The sequence below is a fragment of the Vulpes lagopus genome, chromosome 2, assembly GCF_018345385.1.
Source record: "Vulpes lagopus strain Blue_001 chromosome 2, ASM1834538v1, whole genome shotgun sequence".
NCBI lineage: Eukaryota > Metazoa > Chordata > Mammalia > Carnivora > Canidae > Vulpes > Vulpes lagopus.
Window position 1 is genome coordinate 81,952,134 of NC_054825.1, and position 25,122 is coordinate 81,977,255.

Genomic DNA, 25,122 nt, shown 5'->3' on the forward strand with positions numbered 1-25,122 from the left:
AATGTAAATAAACCCCCGTGTGATTGCATCGGTGTTGGCTCCTCGGCGGTTTCTCAGATTCGCGATCTTGGGCACAACGTTGGAGAAGCAGTCTCCTCGCAGGGGGCCTGGTGGGGTACTCGTTCCCCAGACCCAGGATCAGGCCCTGAACAGAAGGCAGACGCCCAACTGCTGAGCCACCCAGGCATCCCTGATTTTAAAATTTCCATGGGACTTTTATAGTTACCCATACAAGTCCCGACTGGCACAGGCAAGGCCTGAGTATAAGGCAGAGGCCACATCCTGGTGGCCTGTTTGCCAGGCCCACCCTGCAGATGTGTTACATTTTGTTTGGCCTTTCAAGTGTTTAAATAAATTGTTTTTCTGAATTTTGTAGACACAGTTTTGCAATCTGGAGAATTCGCACAAACATCTACATTTCTTGTTTCTCTTGAGAAATCTAAGTGGCCATGATAGGCACATGCCTCACCCCTCTAAGGAGGGCACACAGTTCACCTACCCCGGGGCTGCCTCACTCCTTTATGGTGTTTGAGTTTGTGACTCCAGAGTGTCCGCTCACATTTCCAATGGGTGAAACCTTGAAAGTTATTCTTTGCCTTGGAATGTGAACGACCAATATACTGATTCCATTTGTTTTGTCAGGTTCAAAGCCACTTGAGAAGTTTCTGTGGAGTTTCCTTTAGAAGTTTTGACACTGATTTGACCAGTCTCTGTGGCACAAATCTTTGTCCCTGAATCTGACTTCTGGAAACAGTTAAGGAAAATTTGGAGCCAAGTTCGGGGTAAAAAATATGTGTGACTATGAAACAGTGAAAACGTGTTTCTTTTGGGTGGTTTGTAAGCTGACTCAAAGGTAATTAAAAGTGGGCTCAATAACGTTTTGAGGGGATGGCCTTTTACTCCTTCCAAATGTCAGTTACCTCTCCAGTAAACTTTCAAAATATCTGATTTGTGACACTATTTTGTATTTAGGACTTGGGTTTTTTTTTTTTTTTTTAAAGATTTTATTTATTCATGATAGTCAACAGAGAGAGGCAGAGACACAGGCAGAGGGAGAAGCAGGCTCCATGCAGGGAGCCCGACGTGGGATTCGATCCGGCGTCTCCAGGATCACGCCCCGGGCCAAAGGCAGGCGCCAAACTGTTGCGCCACCCAGGGATCCCGGGACTTGGGTTTTAAATTTTTTTTTGTTTGTTGTCTTTACCCCCTTCCATCAGACTGAGAGCTACTTGAGAAATACATACATTTTTTTCATCTTCAATATGGTATACAAAGTTGGAGGCCAAAAGACTGAATGAATGAAGAGTCAATATAAATGGAAAGCATCCTAAATTGACTGTTTTAAAGGGAACAACAAACATTTTATATCTGTGAAATAGTCATCCTCAGTTTAAAAAAAAATATCTGGGGGCACCTGAGTGGCTCAGTGGTTGAGCACCTTTGGCTCAGGGCTTGATCCTGGGGTCCTGGGATCCAGTCCCATTTTGGGGTCCCTGCAGGGAGCCTGCTTCTCCCTCTGCCTGTGTCTCTGCCTTTCTCTGTGTCTCTCATGAATAAATAAATCAAATCTTAAAAAAAAAAAAAATTGTATACATTCGTGTAGTCAAAATGGATTGACAATGAATGTTTTTGGACTGTGAAACTTTCCTGGGTCTTCAAAGTCAGTCCCTAGTATTGCAAAACTGTTGAAAGCCACTCGTCTGTTTCCCCTTGACAAGAATCACTTCACTACACACTTGCGGTTTTTCTGATGAGGAAGGAAATGTGAAAGTTGTAGAATAAAAGGTGAATCAAAACCCATCAAGATTTACAGCCTACCCTTCATGTCCTTGTTCAAAAATAAAGTATCAAAGTATTTCAGATGATGTTAAAATGTTCAGTATTGCTAACCAAGTGCCAGGATCAACCTCAGGAGGAGGCAGCATGGACACTTTGAAGCCTTCAACACAGAAAGTCGAAAGGAACTAACAAATATATTAAGGCAAGATGGGCTAGAAAACCCCAGAAACCACATAAAACCGTGGAAAACTAAGTATCCCTTATATATGAGTGCTTTTGTTACACCAGGTATCTTAAGGTGGGTAATTCATGTCTCAGAGGAGAGTGGTAGTGGGTGGCGGGGCTTAGGAGATGGCCTGACCCCACCTTGGGCCCTCCGGCCCGCTTGCACGTGCACCTGGAAACACGCGCGGCCCCACGGCTCTCGCCGGCCACCGAGGGGCAGCGCCGGCCCGGCCGCATCCTCCTCCTCCTCCCCCTCCCGCTCTATTTTGGGGCCGCATGAGCTCATGCCCTCTGCAGACCACACTCTGCAATTCCAGGGCAGCCCGCGCCGCGAGGCCACGCAGGGCGGCTGCGGCAAGTGTTCGGAAGGTGCCGGGCGCGGGGAGGAGAAGGCTTTGGGGGAAGTTAAAGACTCGCCCACGTGCAGGACCTAAAATAACCCACACGCAGAGCGCCCGAAATCAGACAGGAAGCCAAGTAATCCGGGGCGTTGAGTCGCTTTCCCTTCACAGCAGCGCCGGCGGCGGGAGCCGAGCCAAGGTCCGGCGGCGAGGGGCGGGCGAGGGGCGGGCGAGGGGCGGGCGAGGGGCGGGCGCGGCGGCGGGGCGGGGCGGGGCCGGGCGCGGAGCCTATTAAGGGCGCGGCAGGGCGGCCGGGCCGGAGCGCCGGGGCCACGATGGAGCGCGGCGGCCAGACGGGCCGCGTCTCCCGGGAGGGCCCGGCGGGGAACGGCCCCGACCCGAGCTGCGCCCGAGCCGCCGCGGCGCCGGGACATGGGCAGGCGGCCGCGTCCTTGCTGGCCCCCATGGACCTGGGGGAGGAGCCGCCGGAGAAGGCGGCCCGCGCCCGCCCGGCCAAGGACCCCAACACCTATAAGGTGCTCTCGCTGGTAGGTCCGTGGCCGGCCCGGCGCCCGGGCGGGGAGGGCGGCGTCCGGCTCCTGCGCCCCCTGCGCCCCCTCTCCACGCGCGCGCCCTGCGCCCCCTCTCCACGCGCGCCCCCTGCGCCCCCTGCGCCCCCTCTCCACGCGCGCGCCCTGCGCCCCCTCTCCACGCGCGCCCCCTGCGCCCCCTCTCCACGCGCGCGCCCTGCGCCCCCTGCGCCCCCTCTCCACGCGCGCGCCCGCGGCCGCTGCCCGGACCCCCGCTCGGTGCGCTCTGCTCCCCGGGGGAGGCCTTCACGCTCCCGGGCGCCGCGGAGGCTCCGGAGGGCCCGGCTGGGAAATGAGGCTGTTAGAACTGCGCTGTTTGTAAATACCACCCGTCCCCCAAGAGCGAATGAAGTTGTTTTTGGGGAGAAATAACCAGCCAGCCGGAGGATTGCTGGTCTTAGGAAGGACCAACATTTTTTTGTTTGTTTGTTTTGTTTTTCCCTTTTCAGTCTCTTTTTAGGCGACCCTGGGTGTAGTATTGATGACTTTCTTTGCATTAACCTATTTCACTGGAAAAGATTTAATAGAGTTGCCTAAGTTTTATGGGGAGCTTTAGGAAATGCCTTTTCTTTTGGCTCTGCTTAGGAATTTCCGTGCAGCTGTTCAGAAATCCCATCAATATTCATGTTATGCGAATGTGAAGAAGCGCAAGCCGTTCTTTGTCCACTCTTTTTACCGTAGGTTACATGGTTTTTGTTGCTAACAAAAGTAGTCATTATTCCTCTGCTATTTTGTTGTGACAGTGGCAAGACCCACAGCCAATTTCATGAAATGTGGGGGATTTTCATTCCTAGGGTAGAAAGTGGCGGGCTGAGAGTCAGAGCCTGGGTTCTTGGTTGAGTTAGTGATTGCTGAGTCCTTGTATAACTCTCCCAAACCTCAGTTCCTTATTTGTTAAAATGAGGACATTACTTTCATTGCCCATTGCATAGGATTATCATGAGGATCCAATGGGAACAATGTTTGTGGGGAAGTAAACTGAAAATTACAAGGAGACATTATTTTTATTGCATTATGTGGAAGTAACATCACTTATTATGATTGAACAATGCTGTGTGGAGAATACGTTTCCTGATATTTGAAACCTACCTCTTCTCATAAGCATTTCCATTTTCACTATATTTTAGGTTTCATGGAGCTGTTACAATATGTTGAGGAGCCAACATTCCTAAAGAGATGGTGTCGTATGCTTAGTCAACCTAAGCCTAAATTTCAGAGAGTCACTAACCACACAGTGTATCTCAACACATATTTTTGCATCAGGGTGAGAACTTACTTTTGGTCTTTTGAGTCTCCTTTTAGGTTTCTGTTAATGGGAGACCTTTGCTTTTATAACGATCACTTAAATTCTTTAGTATCTGTACTTTCAGGTTTAGCACACTCCTGGCTATTCCATAATTGTACATTTGAATCTGTGTGTAACTAATGCGAAATCATGTCTAAATGCCTGTAGTCTTAGAAGGTTGCTAAATTGCCAATTACTATATCTGTTTTTAAGTTTTTCCTACTCGTTTACGTTCAGGTATGAGCAAAGGTCTACCTCTGAAACTTGCATTTCAGTCTCTGACACCTGCAGTCACTGGTCAGACAGCATTCCACTGTGCTCTGATGATGCAGCTGTGGATACTGGACATGAAAGTGCCTTAGGTCTCACTTTCACAAGTAGTACAGTCATGAATATTTCTTTTCCCGTTAGGTGGGGTCTTTGCTGTAACATGAATTGGCAAAGAATTATCATCTCACATCTTTGATGAAACACTGTGGGACATTAAATATACACCCAAACTCATTGCTGTATTTTTGAAATGTTAATAACTTCAGTGAATGTGAAAACTTTTACCCATTCTTTTTCTTCCCTACTTCAATACCCTGCTTTCCTCTCCAACTGTTCCCGCTTTCCCAAATGATGCACTTACAAAGGGAAAAGTCTCCTGAAGGAATTTGACAATTGACATCAAAGAGTTCTGGGACAAGTCTTCTAGAAAGGAGCTGCAATTATGGGATTCCTTTTTTCAAGTTGGTCATCAACACCTTTTTTGTAAAGCTGAAGGAATGTGTTGACTAATTGTATCCTGAGTTGGGATTACTGGAAGCCAACCACTGACCTAGTCGTGGGGCACACAGTCTTTACCTAGCAGGATAATTGCAGTTGCTTTCCAGAGAGATAATCAGTGGCAACTCTTGCATTTTTGAAGACATTTCCGATAAGTTTAAATGCTGTAGTAATGGGAGAATGGATGAAGGAAAGAACCCACTCTATCCTTGCTTCTCTTTAGTGTGGTGTCTGAGTCCAGGGAAAGAATTGCAGGTTCTGGTGGCTTTTGGCCCTGGGCCCTGGAAATGCCAATGCCTAAGCACTGAGCTAGGCTGCAGAAAACTCAGAGGGCAAATAGGAGAATTACTCTGTGCTCTAGATGATATGTTAAATGCTGGATGTCTTTCCTTAGTTCCAAAATAAATTCTGAGCTGAAATTTTGACTTCCACTGAATCTGGTCTTCTGGTCAGCGTGGCAAGCGTGGTCTTGAAGAGTTATTAAAAAAAAAAAAAAAAATCCTTGTTCCCTGGTATCATTTGAAAGGGCAGAGAATTTTCAGCCACAATGCAGTACATTTTTCCATTCACCAGTGAGTCGTTCTGCAGTGTTATTTTGTTTGTGACGTCCTGCTGTGCTTATGAATAGATATACCTGTGTATGTGTAAAGGGCTTTATGTGTGGGTGGTGGTGGCTAAAGACTACTTCCCCTTTCAGTGAAAGAATTCTTTGTAAGTGGCAGAGGTTGCCCTCATTTATCAGAAGTTTGGGTATGAAAGCTATTAATTGGATAAGATTTTCTCCTTTTTTTTTTTTTTAGATTTTCTCATTTTTTTCCCAACACATTGTCTTATCTCTAAAATACAGCATGGAGAAATGGAGAACATTCAAGATAATTCTCTGCCTTTTTTTTTTTTTTTTTTTTAAGATTTTACTTACTTAGCCTGAGCAGGGAGAGGTACAGAAGGAGAGGGGAAGAGAGAAGAGAGAATCTCAAGCAGACTCTACTGAGCACACAGCTTGATGTGGGGCTTACTCTAACAATCCTGAGATCAGGACCTGAACCGAAATCAAGAGTCAGACACTTAATTGGCTGAGCCACTAGGTGCCCCTGGTTCTCTGCCCTTAATCAGATTTGGAATCAACATTGTTCTTTGATTTGTAAAATTTAATATCCGTCCAGCCATAGTTTAGCATATTTCAAAATGACCAGAGCATCTTAGAGGCCAAAGAAGTCTCCTGTTTATGCCTTTTGGTATTTGTTTCACATGTGATAAAATGAATCAAACATTTCTAGGAGGCAAGCAAGATGATTGTGTTTACCACTGGTTCTCAGATGGTGCCTGACAGTGTCAGCTTCTGGTTGAATGAATGAATGCACTGCATTTTTACTTAGACCAGGTGACACTTTGCTTTGGAAAATGGGTAGATGAGAAGCTACATATACAACCACAGACCCATATGACCAGTTGAAAGTCAGGAATCTAAATATAGATGCACCAATAGATAAGGCACTTGGGTAGAAATTCAGGGTAAGATCAAAAGTAGGATACCATTCCATTAGGGCATTGCAGATGGAAGAGGCAGTGAATAAGCCATAAACAAAAGTTTCCAGCCAAGGCCATCATGCTTTAGGACAGGCCTAACAAGGCCTCTGTGATCACTTGGATTCAGAATCAGGATCTAACCACTGGCCATCCTCTCAGGTATGAATGACCTAGTGTGGCCGCATCTGGCATGCACAGGTTAGGTCATCCTGCAGGTACAAATGAGAGTCTCCTTTACTTGTATCAAGGCCTCTTCTGTTTTTGTGACTTTGTGGCATACCCTGCCATTCAGTCTTCATGGCTTTTGTGGGCTGTTTTCTCCAGCATTGCTTTCAATTCTTTCTGGTTTGGGTCTTATGCATTCTGGTCACTCTCTCACCATTGATACTCAGCGGTTTCTGCTCCATGGATACAGACATCTTTTCAACATTTTATTTTTCCCTTGCATTCTGCTTGTTCAGTTAACTCTGGACACTTGGTTTTGCTGTCCCCTGCCTCTGTTATATCCTATTCATGATTCTGAAGAGAATCCCTAATGGCCATGTTGAGGGACCTTATGCATTCTGTGTAATAAAGAACTGAGGACCATTGATCCATTTAGAATATTCAAAGAAATTTTTACCTATCATCTTCTTTTTCTCCAGCTAGCTTTTTTCTCAGATACAAACATTAAAGGTAAATGAGAATAGTTATGTACTCAGATTGAGTTTGATAAATTTCATGGCAAAATATCCCTGTGATTTCTAACTCATAGCAAATGTATTTCATCTGTATTATGGGTTTTTGGACAAGTTAGAGAATATAATTGTGATTCATAATTTTTATTTGGTAGAGGGAGAGGCATTTCATGTTTCAAATGATTTAGGAAGATGTAAACTTTTGGAATACAACTTGTGATTAGAGATCTATCTTTGGTTAAAATAAACATGCCTTTATCAGCTATGTTACTCCCAAACAACAGGGAGTAAATAAGGGACCTCTTAGCAAATGAGTTCAAGGCAGAAATTACTCTTTTAAGCTTGACTCCTATGTAGCAAGAATTGATATTCAGAAAACTGAGTCAAATAAAAAGCCCCCTTTGACATCAAATAAAATCTGTTATATATTTACCATGGAAATAAAGTATAATAATATATTTAAAATCACTTTTCAAAAGAGTGACCAGGATGTTCAGCTATTAACTAGACCACCCTATTTACTGTGTATTTTAGTTATCTGAGGTTTTATGGTAAGAACTCATATAATATCTGTAATAATCTTTTATTCATTTTTACAGTTTTTTAAAAAAAGATTATTTATTTATTTTAGAGGAAGGAAAGGGGCAGAGGCAGAGGGAGAGAATCTCAAGCTGACTCCCACTGAGTAGAGTGCCTGACTCAGGGCTTGATCTCAGGACACTGAGATTATGACTTGAGATGAAACCAAGAGTCGGATGCTTAACTGACTGACTGAGCAACCCAGGTGACCCTCACTTTTAATTTTTATTTTATTTTAATTTTTAAAAATTTTATTTATTTATTTTGTCAGGGAGAGGGAGAGAGAGAGAGAGAGAGGGAGAGAGAGAGAGAGAGAGAGAGAGAGAATCGTAAGCAGGCTCCATGCCCAGGATGATGCCCATTGCAGGGCTCGATTTCAGAACCCTGAGATCATAACCTAAGCCAAAATCAAGAGTGGGACACTTAACTGACTGAGCCACCCAGGCACCCTTACTTCTAGTTTTTAGAATATGATCTGGTGGAAATGTAGGTGATAAAAGCTTGGATGATTATCATTCACAAAGCACTTTGCAGTCTTAGAAAGCATTTTCTCACATATTCTTAACTGATCCTCAACACATCAGCAATTCTGAAACAGGAAAGTATGGTGACTATCAATTCCAGTTTACAGATTAGGAAAACAGGCACACAGGGGCACACTCAGGTTTCTCAAACTGCACCATGCTTAGGAAAACAGCCAGAAACTATTAAGGAAAACATTGTTGGGCTCCAGTCCTAGAGGTTATGGTGTAGAAGGCTTGAAATTGTTAGGACTAGGGACGCCTGGGTGGCTCAGTGGTTGAGCATCTGGCTTTGGCTCAGGGCGTGATCCTGGGGTCTCAGGATTGAGTCACACATTGGGCTCCCTGCAGGGAGACTACTTCTCCCTCTGCCTGTGTCTCTGCCTCTCTCTCTGTGTCTCTCATGAATAAATAAATAAAATCTTAAGAAAAAAAAAAGGAATTGTTACAGACTGCACGTTTGTGTCCTTTTCAAATTCACATGGTGAAATCAACTCTGCAGTGTGATAATATTTGGAAGTGGGGCTTCTGGGAGGTAACAAGACTTAGATGAGGTTATGAGAGTGCAGCTGTGGGGATCAGATCAGTGGCCTTACAAGAAGGGGAAGAGAGAGGAGAGCTGAGTGGTCTCCTCCCTTCCTTTCCCCCATGCTCTCTCCAACACACACAGAAAAAGTTCTGTGGAGACATAATGAAAGAGCAGCCAGGAAGAAGAGTCTTTACCAGGATGTAGTTTGGCCAGCATCTTGATCTTTGACTTGCCAGGCTCTAGTACTGTAAGAATTTCTGCGGTGTAAGCTACCCAGTCTATGATATTTTGTCACAGTAGTTTGGGAAGACTAAGATAGGAATGGACCCAGAGAATCTGCATCATATTAGGTACCTCAAGTAATTCAGACATAGTTGGTTCATTTACTCTACTTCTAGAAAGAGTGGGTTAAATTTATAGGCAAAAGTCATACCATTTGGAAGTAGAAAACTTTGATAACCAAAAGGACTTTTAACTATGGATTTTTATTCTGAATTATTGGTGAATGGCATCCTATTTGTTTGCCTTTTTATCAGAGTGATGTCAGTAATCACATGTTACTCTGAGCTTCCAATGTATACAATTTTGGGGAAAATGATTTTCATCTTCTTTAATTTGAATTTCCTTCTTAATACATTTTTAAATGTACCAGAATAGGAAAATAGAGAGTCATGATAGAAAGTCATTTTGGAGGGAGTGAATTTTCACAAGCATATCTCATGTAGATGGATCATTTTCTCACCATGTCTTAGGTCTTTACATAGATTTAGGTGGCAAACATTCTATCACAGGTGTGATTTGATATCCTTTAAAGAGCATTCTATTTTGGTTTTCAGGAAATCTTTCAGAAAAAGTAGCTTGTTCCTAAAGCTGATTTCTTTTCCTTGAAAAGCTTTGTGCCATTAGCAAGCATATGGGGCCTATGGTCTGTCATGGAGAGACAGACGTGGAAGGGACTTAAGTAGTTTTTATGGTGCTGTCGTGCAGCAAAATAAATACAACTTTCATTATGATGTTTTTCCAAATAGTTGCCTGTTGCTCCGGATTACCTTTATTTTGAATAAATCTTCACATAAGCAAAAGACAACACAGATAGAATGAAGTTTCAAAAGCCAAAATATTTCAGGCAGCAGCTCTCAAAGTGTGGTGTGTGGGTCCCTGGGGTATCCGTCCCTAAGTTAAGCCTTTCGGAGGACTACGAGTTCCAAATGATTTTAACAGTAGCATGCTGTCATTTGCCCTTTTAACTGCTGACATTTACACTGATGACATTAAAGCAATGGCAGGTGCCTCTGTGGTCGCCTTAGCAGAAATAAAGGCAATGAGTGGCCCAGTAATACAGGTAGTCATGTACTTGGGATCACGACAAAAAGAAGTCAGTTTCACTTAAAAGAGTATACTAGATAAAGCAGTAAAAATGTCCTCAAGAAAGCAGATTTTTATTAAATATCAACCCTAAATTACCTATCTCTTTAATAGGTGTGAAATTGGAGGTACGCATGCCGCATATCTGCTGCATACTGGAGTGCTGTGGTTTTCTGGAGGGAAAACTGATTGTGTTGTGAGTTGAACTAGCTGTGGTTTTTTTTTTTTTTTTTCATGGAACATTTTTATTGGAAGGAACAACTGACACACATAATATAAATGTCATAGATTTTAGATTAGATTTTCATATTTTAGATTAGATTTTAGATTTTAATATTTGGCACACATTTTGTCAAAATGCATAATGTTAGTTTGTCACTTCAAGGACAACAAATTAAGATACCTGTTTCCTATGATAAAATCCAATCTTTTCAGCAAAAATCAGAATTTTGGAGAACTTTGTAGCTGCCATTGTATGATTGATAGCATCCCAATTTTTAAAGACTTTCTTCAGGGGTTCCTGGGTGGCTCTGTCAGGTATCTGCCTTGGGCTCAGGTCATAATCCCAGGGTTCTGGGATCAAGCCCCACATCAGGTTTCCTGCTCACCGAGGAGACTACTTCTCCCTCTCCCTTTGCAGTTCCCCCTGCTTGTGTTCTCTTGCTCTTTCTCAAATAACTAAATAAAATCTTAAAAAAAAAAAACCCAACAACTTTTCTTTAGAAATTGGTGGAAATAGTAAGGGTAAGGAGTGTGATTTTTTTTGCATGGGGTAAAACAATGTGTCAACATTTGGAAGAACGTGTAACTCAGTAAATCAGTATTTTGGGATCAATGGATGATTTACAAAACTATGAGTGTAAGTTTCATTCAAAGTACAGGATAGACCAATGGATTTTAATGTAGCAGTATGAAAAATGTATTAATATTGTTTCAAGTTGCATGTTGCATTTTGCCTTTAAGAAATTACCATTTGTAGAATTTTGGAATCTACAAATTTTGGAATTCGTTTTAAAGAATGCCCACAATTGTCTGAAAAGTCCTCTGTAAGAGTATAAAGGAATTCTGAGACCAAAAGCTTTAAGAATATCTGCTTTAAAGAAAGGTATACATTCAATACTATTTTAAGGAAAGGAGATTTAGACATATCTCTTAGTTACAACTAGAAGCTAGTTACAACTTACTGTATCTTCATATAACATCCTTTCTAGACTTCTAAGTAGATCCATTACCTCTTTTGTTCTATGTCACAGCTCTGCCATTATCTCTGTGTTAGGGACAAGAAATCATGGCTCAGAAATTTGGGGGACTCTAAGAATTTCTAATACTTTTCTTAATCCTATCCCTGTAGCTTATTGACAGACAGTTTTCAAGTCAGACAGACTGGGTTTGTTTGTTTGTTTGTTTATTTATTTATTTATTTAATTTTTCAGACTCGGTTTAAATCCTGGAACTGTTATTAGCTGTTTGAATGCTGGCAAATAATTTTACTGAATATCAGCTTCCACAACAATAAAATAGAGATGATCAAATCATACTGGCTGGTGTAAGAATTAAATTAGGCAATGTATACAAAGTGGGACACAAAATGTGCCCTGAATAAGTGCTCATTTTTCTTGTGCTTCCTGACATGCTTCGGTGTGACTGAATTTTTTATTTTTCCTTATTCAGAAGACATTTATATCCTTGCTACCCAAAGCAAAGTCTGCAGGCTAGGCTAGTGGCATCACCTCCTCGGTGCCTGTGCAGAATGCAGCACCTTGGGCCCCACTCCAGACCTCCCAAACCAGAATCTGCATCTTCTCGGATCACCAGGGGTTTGTGTACACATTAAAGCTTGAGGAGTGGCACTCCTAAGGATGTTGAAGTGGGTGGTACAGGAGGCATTTCAACCCGAATGTCTTGGGCTGGGGGTCATTGACTTTTGGGCTTCCACAGACTTCATGCATGATGTTATGGTTAAGAATAAAATTACTAAGTGTTCCTTAATTATCTCAGCTGTGTTGGCTTTGGGTTGATGTGGTGCTACCGTTTGTTGCATTTGGCCTCATTCTTTCCTGGGACCTCGGTGCATTGATGAAGGTAGCCCTTGCCCTTGTATGGACAGGACATGAAGTACAGTCTTTCTTACCTCCCTTCACATGTACAGTCACTGTCTCTCAGGAGCCAACCTGTGCTCTCATTTGTTTCTTGTACTTGAACTGCCTTTTCCTGCCTCTGCCCTGGCTTGTCCTTTAATTGCTCTTTATTACTCTTGGCTGTGCCAATCTTCTGCGATTGCTGGGATCTGATAACATTCGGATGTTCTTTTCAATTCAGACACCCACCTATCAGAATATCAAGCTGATTTCACTTTTACGTTGCACCACCAAATAGAACTCTTCAGAGTTTCCATGGCCAGCACCTTCTCAACAATCAACAATATACCCAATGCAACACCAAAACAAAGAGATCTTGGACCTGGGTTTTTTCAGGTGGCACTGAATCAAATTAAATGTCCTTGGCATAGAGTTTATTCCATAATACTTCATCATCCAAACACATTGGTTTCTTATAAAGTGCCACCCAGCATCACTTCGATTAGAATCTTCTGGAGCCTAGGAAGCAGGTGAATGAAGTGTATTCAGGTGGGAAGGGTGTGGTTCGCATCATGAATACTGTGTTTGTCTTGTGTCTGAATTAACAAAAGAGAAGTAGGAAACTGTACTTGTAGACTAAAGTACCTTACAGCTCAAAGGAAGTAAAGGTGAGGAATGGTGATGTATGGAAGTATTGCTACATTTGTCATCTCTTGGAAACTTTTAAAGGAAAAGAGAACATTGAGTTTTCTGGGATGATTCAAGCAAATTTTAAGAGATGGGCATGTGAAGTCACAGCAATTAATTGCTGTGTGACCTTTGAACACGTATGTGCTTTGCTTCTCTGACTTTCAGTTTCTTTAACCACGTTATAGGAGGTTTGGGTTAGGTGACTCTCCTGTACATTCAAATCTTTGTGTAGTATAGAGAGCTCAGAGTATTTTCACCTTGTTAGAAACATACCATGTATTACAGAAAGTTCAGAAAATGTGGGGAAATATAAGGAAGAGAATAAAGATTGCATTCCCCTTATCTGCTATTTATAGGGTTTTGTTTTTGTTTCTGTTTTCTACCTCAGGACTTTTCTGTGTATGTATCACTTTTTTTTTTTTTTTAACAAAAATAGAATTATACTACAGATACCGCTCCATTTCCTTTTTATTTTATTTTATTTTATTTTTTTAAATTTTTATTTATTTATGATAGTCACAGAGAGAGAAAGAGGCAGAGACACAGGCAGAGGGAGAAGCAGGCTCCATGCACCGGGAGCCCGACGTGGGACTCGATCCCGGGTCTCCAGGATCGCGCCCTGGGCCAAAGGCAGGCGCCAAACCACTGCACCACCCAGGGATCCCTCCATTTCCTTTTTAAATTATGTTCCATTGAGATTTTGTTACTGCTAGACAGCTTTATAACCTTTCAGGAATAGGGTTTCGAGACTTTTATTTTATGGGGTTAAATCATGGGGTAATCTTTGAAAGCATCTCTGCTCATACCTCAGACTTAGTCCCCAAGAATTCAAAAATTTAGAACACATTTTTTGTTTGGTTTTGTTTTATTCATTCCTCAGCTTCACCTCCACTGCTCAGATCTCTTTCTTATTGTTATTAGTTTTCCTGAATATAACATAAAAGGGGAAATGCATACCCCTAAGCGCAATCTTTTTGCCTATTTCTCATTGCCTGAGTAACAGTGTTGCCGATGGGGGCCGGCGTGAATAGCTTCATCCATTCATAGCAGCCCGAAGGTCCATGACGCACAGGTGTGGCTGTTGAGCGGTCAGGATTCGCCAGGCTCTTAGAGTAGACCCTTGCTCGTGGTAAGAGCTGTGACGTATTTGATGAACTTGTACATGCCTTTATGGAGTGGACTCTGTGTCAGACTTCTGTGAAGCACTTTTCTGCCTTTGATCGGCACGATTGTGTGACCTAACAGGGATCGCACCTGATGGCTGGGAAGTCAGGTCTGGGACCCAAATGGAGGTGGGACACTGTGTCCCTTCTGTAATATGGGATATGTGGATGTTGTATGCCTAACGTGGGTTTAGATGTTCGAAGGACTCGGATCAATATCCCCTCCTGTACTCCCGGTGTTGTGCCAGTGGAGGCAGCCCAGGTCTTGATATCCCTGTTCACAGTGCCCCAGCTCTGCTGGAACATACCTTCCATTATAGTCAGCTCAGGCCTGTATATACTGTTTTACAGATACACTTGTTTTGACTATTTCTGTTTTCTAACCCAAGAATGATTTTTTTTCCTTTTAAACCTCTTTTTCTTACCTGACATGAGGCACTCCCTGGGATCCAACTCCGTTTCTCCTCTCACAGGAAACATTCCTTAGCTGCTCTTTGGCACCATCTCCCCTGTCCCTGAAGCACTCAGTTGCTATTTTATCTTGCCTCTGTTAATCATATAGAGGCCATAGAACTTAGTAGTTAAGGGCCAAACTGCTGGCATTGGAGATCATCTTTGTCCAGAACTGTTGTGTGCCCTTGGGCAAGTCCCTTCACTTCTCTTGTGCCTTAGTTGCCTCATCTGTAAAATGGGGAGAAAAATAGTAGCTAGCTACCTCATAGGTCTAGAGATTAAATGAATTAATTATGGTTGATGGTTATTGTTAGGGTGGGTAGCTTAACTATTTCAAGTCCCTACTGTGTAAGCAGTTTCATGCAAGAATCAGGGCTAAATGTGGCTAGGAGAAGGGAAAGACTTCCTCCCTGTTCTCAAGGTCCACCCCCGTAGCACCAGTTATCAAAGAATCTATATGATTATCTCCCATTGCAGCAGTGATAAGAATTGCCTGGGAACCTTACCCTGGGCTGTGAGGGAGAGTCCTGAGGGGGAGGTGGCACCTTCACAGAGGTTGACAGTGTCCTGGGGGCAGTGACCAGGGAGCAGAAGAGGCTTCCGAGGAGGTGGCTGCATGTACAAAGGCCCCCTGAGATAGCGGGGAGCACGGTCTATCCCAGAATTGGGAGGAAACCAGGTGGCTGGTAAGCAGAGGTTGTATGATGAGTGACATGGCTGGGAAGGAGGCCTGGGGCCAGGTCCACGCAGGGCGTTGCAAATTGGAAATCACTGTTTGTTTTTGTTTCTATTTTCATTCTTAGTGACAAAATCTGATTTACATTTTGGAAAGATCAGTAGCAGTAGTGATGAGGGAAGCAGAGGCACGCTGAGGGCAAAGCATATGTTGACACCTCCCAAACCCCCCTCCCCGAGGTGAGATCTGTGTAAGGTTCCTCAGGCACTCCTGGCTGCCTGAAAACTAAGGGAAGGAAAAAAAGAAATGCTTAACTAATAGAGATCACAGTCCTGCAAGACAGAAGTCTCCCTCAGTTTACAAAATGTCTTAGTGATTTACAAGAAAAAGGATCTTTATCAATACCCTAACTAACCCAGAAAGAATCTTTCAACTCTCTTCGTTTAATGCCTTGCTAGGAGGAAAAACAGCCCTAAGTTGACAATGGCATGTGAAAATCCTTTTGAAACCTCCCTTTGCCTTGCATCCCCCAACTCCCAAGATTATAATCACAACCCCTCACAAGCCCTTGGCAGCAGCTCTTCCTGCCCATGGGTCCTGTCCCCACGCTTTCATAAAATCACCTTTTTGCACCAAAGACTTCTCAAGAATTAGCACATTGGCTCCAGACCTTACCCCACCAACCAACTCACCTACATTTCAAAACCACATTAGTAGGAACATGGGTGAAGGAAGAGCCTGCTTTTTTACCTGGCTGTTTCAGAACTATTTTCTCTTTTCCTCTAGATTGTAAGTTCTGCATGTCTCTATTTAAATTAAAATTTCTGTTACGTAAGGTTAAATAAAAAGGAATCCAGTTCGTTGTCACAGGAGCCACTTTCGGAGTTCTCCACAGCTAAGTGCTAGTCACTACCATACTGGGCAATAGAAGCTGTTAGAACATGAGCATCTTAAAAACTTCTGTTGCTAGTAGTTCTTGAAGGTCGTGGTATCATGGGGTTTTTGTTGTTGTTTTTACTTTTATAGTTCTTCCAGGAAGTAATAATGAACATGTACCTAAAACAAATGTTCTTTGTTCAAGAAACATTTGTTAGAACAAAAGAAATTGTTCAAAAGGGTTACTTTGTAAATGTTCTTCCAAATGTAATTTTAAGATTTTTTTTTATCCAACTGAATGAGTGTAATTAAGTTGGTTGCAGCCATTCAGCAAATCTGCACGTTAAAAGGTGACACATTTCTAAAATTATGTTGCCTCCTAAATTATCTTGCATTATCTTGCATTATCCTGTTTCCTGTCCTTGGGAAGAATTGCCAGGAATCCCCTGGATAAGTTGTCTTTTTGTTGTCTATTCCCTTCACTCCTGCCGCCATCTTTTAAGAATAAATATAAGTTGCTGTAGTCATTATGCTGCAAAAATTATTTGGGGTGTGAGGGGAAACAAATCACATGTACTTAACTGAGCACAATGCCCTTTCTCCCTTTTGTTTTTATCTCAGACCTTTCATCTGTGAAGGCAAGATACCTGTCTAGGCAAGAAAAACTATTTTGGATAAAATCCATAGTTCCTTACCTTTTTTGTCCATTTGTCCTCAGCCTGAGGGGAGAAAGGGCTGTCCTGTTCTGTAAATGAACTACTTTTCCATCTCATGAACTTGACTTAAAACATTTTTTTCTAAAATCAGTTAATAATACTTTTCATTTAATGACTCATCTTTCTTGATCATAGCTTCAAAAGAAACAAACTGTTTTCAGAATTATTTTGGCAGTGTTTTTTTTTTCTTCTTGAAATCCAACTGAAGCAAGACTTAATTAAAATATATATATGTTTTGTATCTAGGAGATAGAGAATTAAAAACAAATGAATCCCCAAAATGGAAAGTTCTTTGCCTATATTCAGTTTAGTTTAGATTATACCTTTAGGTTATGCCTTGAGGGGTCTGTGTGTGTGTGTGTGTGTGTGTGTGTGTGTGTGTGTGTGTGTATAGGGTGCATTGAGAGAGAAATTCCAAGCTCTATTGGCCAGGGTCCAATCAGAAAAACAAAGGTCATACTTGGTAATCTCATCCAGAGAATTTAGTATGAGAAACAGGTTGCAAAGGTATTTGAAGAACTGAAATCCAAATGGGATGGTGTGGCAATGAGGCAGCTCCAGGAAAGGTAACAGAAGGAACCTGCTACCATCCTGAGGGCAGGAGGGGTAAAGGGGAAAGAATGGTGAAACCGGAGCTGAGATGATTAACATCTTATGCCAGAATGATGCATTTGTCACAATATCGTCAATATGATGAACCCATATTCATCCAGCCTCATTAACTAAAGTACATGCTTTGTTTGTATTTCCTTATCTTTCCTCTGCTGTCCTTTTTTGTTTGTTCCCATATCCCATCCAGGAACACCACATTACATTTAGTTGTCACATCTCTGTGACAACAGACTATTCTTGTTTTTGATGATCTTGACAGTTTTCAGCAGTACTAGTCATGTATTTTGTGGAATGTCTTGCAACTGGGATTTGCCTACATTTTTCTCATGAGTAGAGCGGGAATGTTCACTTTTGGGAGGTGGAGCCCTGACGTGGTGTTTTCCAGTGTTCTTCACTCTTCGAGATACTCTGTTTTGTACTTTTCCATCCTGTACTCTGAAATCCCAGCCAACACTTTTATTAGAGTATGTTCTGTCTTGAGGGTAGAGTATCTACAGAAGTTAATTGGAATTCTGTATGGGAGATTTGTCTCTTCTTCCCCATATATTGCTTATTTACTCAGTCATTTGTTTCAGTTTGTACTTACTGATGTTTATTTTATACTTTGGGTTATAACCCCAAAATGTGTTATTGTATTTTTACACAAATTATTGTAGCTTTGGCCATTGGGAGTTGGCACCTCCGTCCCTTTGACCTCCCCCATCTTTGTGTGGTGCGTGTGTTTGTGTTTAACACTTCCTTATTTTCTGGTACTACAAAATGTTTCAGGCTTTCAAACTCATCTTGTCCGATTCCCCCCCCCGCCCAAGTGTTTACTAATATTGTTTTCTTTACGGATTAATACAATTTTTCTAAATTAAATTATAGTTGGCTTTTAAAGAAAATTGAATATAGTTGACAACAAAAATTGCTTTACTTTCAAAGTATTGAGGGCTGACCATGTGAAATGTAATTGGATCATAATTTTTTTATTGAGGTATAATTGACATATAACTTTATATTAGTTTTGGGTAGACAACATAATGATTCAATATACATTTATATTGTAAAGTGATCACTACAGTAAGTTTAGTTAACATCCATCATCACACAGTTATAATTTTTTTTGTCTTGTGTTGAGAACTTTTAAGATTTAGCATCTTTCAAATATACGAGTATTTTTTTTAAAAGATTTTACTTATTTATTCATGAGACAGAGAGAGGCAGAGACACAGGCAGAGGAAGAAGTAGGCTCCCCGCAGGGAGCCCAATGTAGGACTTGATCCCAGGACCCCAGGATCACGACCTGAGCCAAAGGCAGGTGCTCAACCACTGAGCCACCCAGGCATCCCTACAATAGAGTATTTTTAATTATAGTTACCATGCTGTACATTAATTACATCTCTATAACTTGCTTATTTTATAACTGAAAGTTTGTACCTTTTGGCACTCCCCCCATCATTGTGTGTGTGTTTGGTATTTAGCGCTTCCTTTACTTTCTCATATAAGACAAGATGTTTCAGACTTTCAGCCTCATCTTGTCCTATTTTTCCCCTAAATGTTTACTAATATTCTTGATACTCATAACCAAAAGTCTACATTTGAAAATTAGGAGTGGACTTACATAAATACTTGTGCCTAAATTCTCTGTGCCCGTACCAAAGGAAGCAACATACACATCACATCACTTACATGCTTATGTCCCTATGTGAAGTATTTTTCAGGCATTTCCCTTCCTTCAATGAAGTGATGAGGAACAAATATTACCTCTGAAAGAAGCTAGCCATTGGGCACTTTAAGCAGAGTTAACTCATTCCTCCATTGATCATTTTATCTTGGGAATGATGTAGGCTTAAAATCTGGGAGGAAGGAAAGTGTGTTCTCCTATGCTCAGAGAGCCATACTGGTTGGTATTACCAGCTTGGTAAATTCCTCTCTGTCCAGTATCTGGTTGTCAGTTGTGTAGATTCAAAACCCTCTCATGGTATTTGATGGGTCAGGAATTTGGGGAAAGTGTGGTAGGGCAGATGTGGTTCAGGTCTGTCATGTGGTTATAGTCAGATGGTGCCTGGAGTTGTAACAGCAGGGGATGGAGCATCTAGATGCTGGCCAGGCATCTTCCTCCCACTTCATATAGTTTCGGGACCTCCTCATGTGGTCTGATCTATGCATAGGATAGCTTGGGCTTACGGCACAATAGCCTCAGAGTAGACAGCTTACATGGGGCCGAAGACTTTAAGAGTAAGCATTTCAGTGATGGATTTACATAAGTTCAGAAGAATTGATCAGTATTTTATACTGTTTGGGTTTACCATAATGCATTATATTTATTCAGTTGCTTATTATCAGAAATTTAGGTTTTTGCACATTTTTGCTATTACAAAAATTGCTACAATAAATATCTCTGTGCATAGCCTAATGCATCTATGTGAAAATTTGTCTGCAAATTTTTAAATTTGGAATTGCAGGAGTGGAGATTATGTACATTTTGAATTTACATAAATTAATCTAAATAACTTTTTAGAAAGGTGGATTAATCTAAATAACCTTTTAGAAAGGAACATATACTATGAAGGCAGTGCAAAAGTGTCTGTTTCACCTGTTATACTTGCCAATACTTGCAATTATCAATCTTTTTAATAATTGTTAATCTCATTAGCTGAAAAAGGACTCTGATTTATAGTTCTTTGATTTTTAATGGAGGCACATATGTTTTTATTAGCTGTTTTACTTCTTTGCATAGAATAGTTTATTATTTATTATTTTTATTATTTTAAAACTGCGGATTATCTTTTCTACTTGATTTTTATGTGCTCATTATTATGGATGTTAACCTGTCATACATTGAAAAAAAATTTTTTTAAAGATTTTATTTATTTATTTGAGAGAGAGAGCAGGAGATGGGCAGAGGGAGAGGGAGAGAATCTCCTGCAGACTCCTCACTGGGTGCAAAGCCTGATGTGGGGCTCAATCCCACAATCCTGAGATCATGACCTGAGCTGAAACCAAGAGTTGGACACTTAACCTACTGAGCCACCCAGGTGCTCCTTTTGAAATGTTTTATCCTAGTTTCTCCCACCCCATCTTTCTAGTGGCTGATGTTCTTTTTCTTTGGCATTACAGGCATTCCTTATTTTTATGGATCAAATATATTAATGTCTCCATTCTAATTTTTGGATTTTTGTGCCATCTTTATAATAGTGTTCATCACCCTAAAATTATAAAAATATTTGCTCATATTTTCTTCCAGTGGTTTCATGTTAAATCTTTAAATATTTATTCCATCTCATTTTACTTTGAAACTTTTTATTTTTTAGAGAGAGGCTACAGTTAAGTGGGATGGGGGAGGAGCAGAGGGAGAGAGAGAGAAAATCTTAAGCTGGCTCCATACCTAGTGCAGAGCTGACCTTATGACCTGAGTCTGAGTTCATGACCTGAGCTGAAAAAGAGTCTGAGGACTCTTAACCAACTGAGCCACCAAGTACTCCCCATCATTTTATTTTGTTAAAAGTCAAGAGATAGAAATCCAGTTTGCTAAACACTTTCCTCAAGATCTTATTTCGATAGATTACTTTTCTTAAGAGACTGGAGTCAGAAGATTACATAAAGGAAAACCACAAAAATGTTCTGTGATCATTTGTGGGTATTATGCATTTGTAGATATAAGTAGAAGCCTTAGTGGCAGAAGTCTATCTGAGTTAACCTCCAGCCTTTTTTTTTTTTTTTTTTTAACCTCCAGCCTTTTTAAGAGTGATCCTGTTTCATGTTGAGGTATTTTCTGTTACTGATCTTGTTAATTAAGTGTTTATATCTCAAGATTAAAGGAGAGAATACAGGTCATGGGGTGAAGGTTGCCATCAAAGCTAAATCTACTGAAACCATTACTTTATACCACCAAATGGCTGCTTTACCCTTTGACCTTTAACTTCAGAGAGAAATGGTCTGTGAAAGCAATTGATGAGATCTGAGAAAAGTGATTACTCACTCAGCCAGAAGTTACAAAGACTGGATATTTTTCCCTATGAAGGGCTTGGTACTTTTTGAAACAAAAATAAACAAGTTATTCTTTTTATTATATCTATATGAGATGATAGATGTTAACCAAACCTAATCATTTCACAGTATATATCAATCAAACCATCATGTTGTATGCCTTAAACTTATAGTGATGTCAATTATTTCTTGTGAAAACTGGAAAATAAATAAATGAACATAATAGAAAAAAGAATTGCTGTCCTAGATGATTCAATTCTCTGGAGGCTTTGCAGCATTCCAGGAAAAATTTTGACTGAAGGATATGGCTCAGGTGAGTTGCCCCGCCCACTCGTACTTCTGATTCACCTGAGGAAGTAAGTCTCCAGGGCTGATGTTTCCAGTTCTTTTCATAGCAGACCTAATAGTTATTCCACTATACTATTTTTAGCTAATAGTCTTTTTTTTTTTTCTTTTTCAAGTTTTTAAGTTTCAGTTAGTTACCATACAGTGTAATATTAGTTTCAGGAGTAGAATTTAGTGATGCATCACTTAACATACAACATCCAGTACTCATTCCAGGTGCCCCCCTTAATACCCATCACCCATCTAGCCCATCCTCCTGCCCACCTCCCCTCCATCAACCCTCATTTCATTCTCTATAGGTAAAAGTCTTGCTTGGTTTGCCTCTTTCTTTTTTTTCCCCTTATGTTCACCTTTTTGTTTCTTAAATTCCACATATGAGTGAAATCATATGTCTTTCTCTGACCGACCTATTTCACTTAACATAATATTCTCCATCTTCATCCACTTTCTAACAAATTGCAAGATTTCATTCTTTTTGTATGGCTGAGTAATAGCCCGTGTGTGTGTGTATGTGTGTGTATACACCACAACATCTTTATCCATTCATCAGTCGGTGGACATTTGGGCTTTTCCCATAATTTGGCTATTATTGATAATGCTGCTATCAACATTGGGGTGCATGAATCCCTATGAATCACTATTTTTATAACCTTTGGGTAAATACCTTGTAGTGCAATTGCCCAATCTTAGGGTAGTTCTATTTTTAACTTATTGAGAAACCTCCATACTGTTTTCCAGAGTCAGCCAAGATTCTTAATACATGTTCATATTTGAGGTAATATTCCTTAAGAGAGAAGGGTGGAGGAGATGGGGTCAGGGGTAATCCAAATAAAAGTAGGATCAGTTGTCAGAAGTTGTTTCGTAGATATTTTAGATTTATCAGGGACCTTAGAAAATATTCAGTCCAATGTGGGAACTACAGATGATGTGGCTTCTTCTGTATCACAAAGCTCGAAGTATAATACACATCCTTCTTTGGATATAATGGCATGAGAGTTGTTTATCTTTTTCTGATTAAGGCCATGATTTTGCCATACTTATATTTTTAACTGAAAATGGTTAATCATTTCTTTGCAGTTTATGGCAAAGTAGTAACATTGTTTCTATTTTTAAAGCCAGCCTTTTAATTTGATATTTTATTTTAACTTGTCCTAAAAAGATTATTTTTCAGTTATCATTACCAGCTTTTATTGGCTGTAGATAGGAGCTTTTTTGGATACTTTTCTTTAAATGCTTGTTTAACTAGGATAAGTCTTTGAAAATCAGGGAATTGATAAAATGACTATTTGCTTAAATATCAAAGGTGCCAAAAAAAAAAAAAACCCAAACATTTTCTGGACCACTAATTCTAGTTTGGGGAAGAATCTCGTAGTTTTATCAGCCCAAGAGGCTAGTTCAAATATGAAATGTGTTTATTCAAAATAATTGTTTTGAACTGCATGTTCTTTTATAAGCATCTCCTAACAGATTCATGTGAGATTGAAGGCATTGCTGCTTTTCTCTTTCATGTACATAGTATCATACCTGAATGTTTCAAAATATCTATTTGCTGTTTTCTTTCTTTCTCACTTAGGAAAGGGTTAAATGGGTTAAATGTCCAGAGGTCCAGAGTAACACATGGTAGCATTTGAGAGAGCCAGTATTTAAAATACTAATAATTTAAGGATTTCTTTTTATTTTTATTTTTATTTTTTTTTATTTAAGGATTTCTATTTTATGTCTTACTAAACTGTTCTACCTCCTTCTGACATTATTTCTCTTCTGTTTTTTTTTTTTTTTTTTTTTTAAGATATGAGAAAAGGAATATTCCAAAGAAGAGTGTATGGTTTTTATTTTTTTTGAATGATTTATTTTTATTTTTATTTTTTTAATAATAAATTTATTTTTTATTGGTGTTCAATTTACCAACATACAGAATAACACCCAGTGTTCATCCTGTCAAGTGTCCCCCTCAGTGCCCGTCACCCATTCACCCCCACCCACTGCCCTCCTCCCCTTCCATCACTCCTAGTTCATTTCCCAGAGTTAGGAGTCTTCATGTTCTATCTCCCTTTCTGATATTTCCCACACATTTATTCTCCCTTCCCTTATATTCCCTTTCACTATTATTTATATTCCCCAAATGGATGAGAACATATAATGTTTGTCCTTCTCTGATTGACTTACTTCACTCAGCATAATACCCTCCAGTTCCATCCACGTGGAAGCAAATGGTGGGTATTTGTCGTTTCTAATGGCTGAGGAATATTCCATTGTACACATAAACCACATCTTCTTTATCCATCATCTTTCAATGGACACCGAGGCTCCTTCCACAGTTTGGCTATTGTGGACATTGCTGCTAGAAACATCGGGGTGCAAGTGTCCTGGCGTTTCACTACATCTGTATCTTTGGAGTAAATCTCCAGCAGTGCAATTGCTGGGTCAAAGGGCAGGTCTATTTTCAACACTGAGGAACCTCCACACAATTTGCCAGAGTGGCTGCACCAGGTCACATTCCCACCAACAGTGTAAGAGGGTTCCCTTTTTTCCGCATCCTCTCCAACATTTGTTGTTTCCTGCCTTGTTAATGTTCCCAATTCTCACTGGTGTGAGGTGGTATCTCATTGTGGTTTTGATTTGTATTTCCCTGATGGCAAGTGATGCAGAGCATTTTCTCATGTGCATGTTGGCCATGTCTATGTCTTCCTCTGTGAGATTTCTCTTCATGTCTTTTGCCCATTTCATGATTGGATTGTTTGTTTCTCCTGTCTTAATATTTCTTATTTTATTTATTTTTTAAATTTTATTTATTCATTAGAGACACACAGAGAGAGGGGGAGGGGGCAGAGACACAGGCAGAAGGAGAAGCAGGCTTCATGCAGGGAGCCCGACATGGGACTCCATCCTGGGACTCAATCCCAGGTCTCCAGGATCATGCCCTGGGCTGAAGGCTGCTCTAAACTGCTGAGCCACCCAGGCTACCCAGTATTTCTTATTTTAAAACCAATATTTACCCTTTTATGTTTGTGGAAAGTGACGAACTAGTATCCATGTAGCAGAGAATTTTTTTATCCACAGTGCTAGATATCTCTGTGAGGGACAGTGCTATGGCTTGTGAGGTTAGCTTGCTTGTAATAGAGAGGTCCTAGAAATACTTTAGCAGCTGGGTTGAGCAGGTAATAATAAGTAGTGCCTCATGCACGGATCTTTGCAGATCCAAAGGAACCACTATAGTGTTCCCCCTCTGTTACGTTGTCATTAGTTTTCTGATTGGTCCTTCTAGTTACTCTTAGAAGCAGTGATTTGGTAGCAAATGGCCTTGTCCATTAAGACCCTGGGTTTGGTTTGTTTGTTTTGGTTTTACTGTGTGTGT

General features: G+C 40.7%; 1 protein-coding gene and 1 pseudogene across 2 annotated transcripts in view; one reads left to right on the forward strand and one right to left on the reverse strand.

Annotated features, from left to right (window-relative positions):
- The window catches only part of LOC121477682, a 40,421-nt pseudogene extending 38,180 nt beyond the window's left edge, over nucleotides 1–2,241 (reverse strand).
- A 409-nt stretch (nucleotides 2,242–2,650) lies between these two features.
- ENPP1 (ectonucleotide pyrophosphatase/phosphodiesterase 1) overlaps nucleotides 2,651–25,122 on the forward strand; it is a 69,802-nt gene continuing 47,330 nt past the window's right edge. For both annotated transcript variants that reach the window (XM_041744626.1, XM_041744627.1), the window contains exon 1: nucleotides 2,651–2,893. In XM_041744626.1, coding sequence (XP_041600560.1) covers nucleotides 2,681–2,893 — 213 coding nt within the window. In that variant the 5' untranslated portion in view covers nucleotides 2,651–2,680. The remainder of the gene's footprint in view (nucleotides 2,894–25,122) is intronic.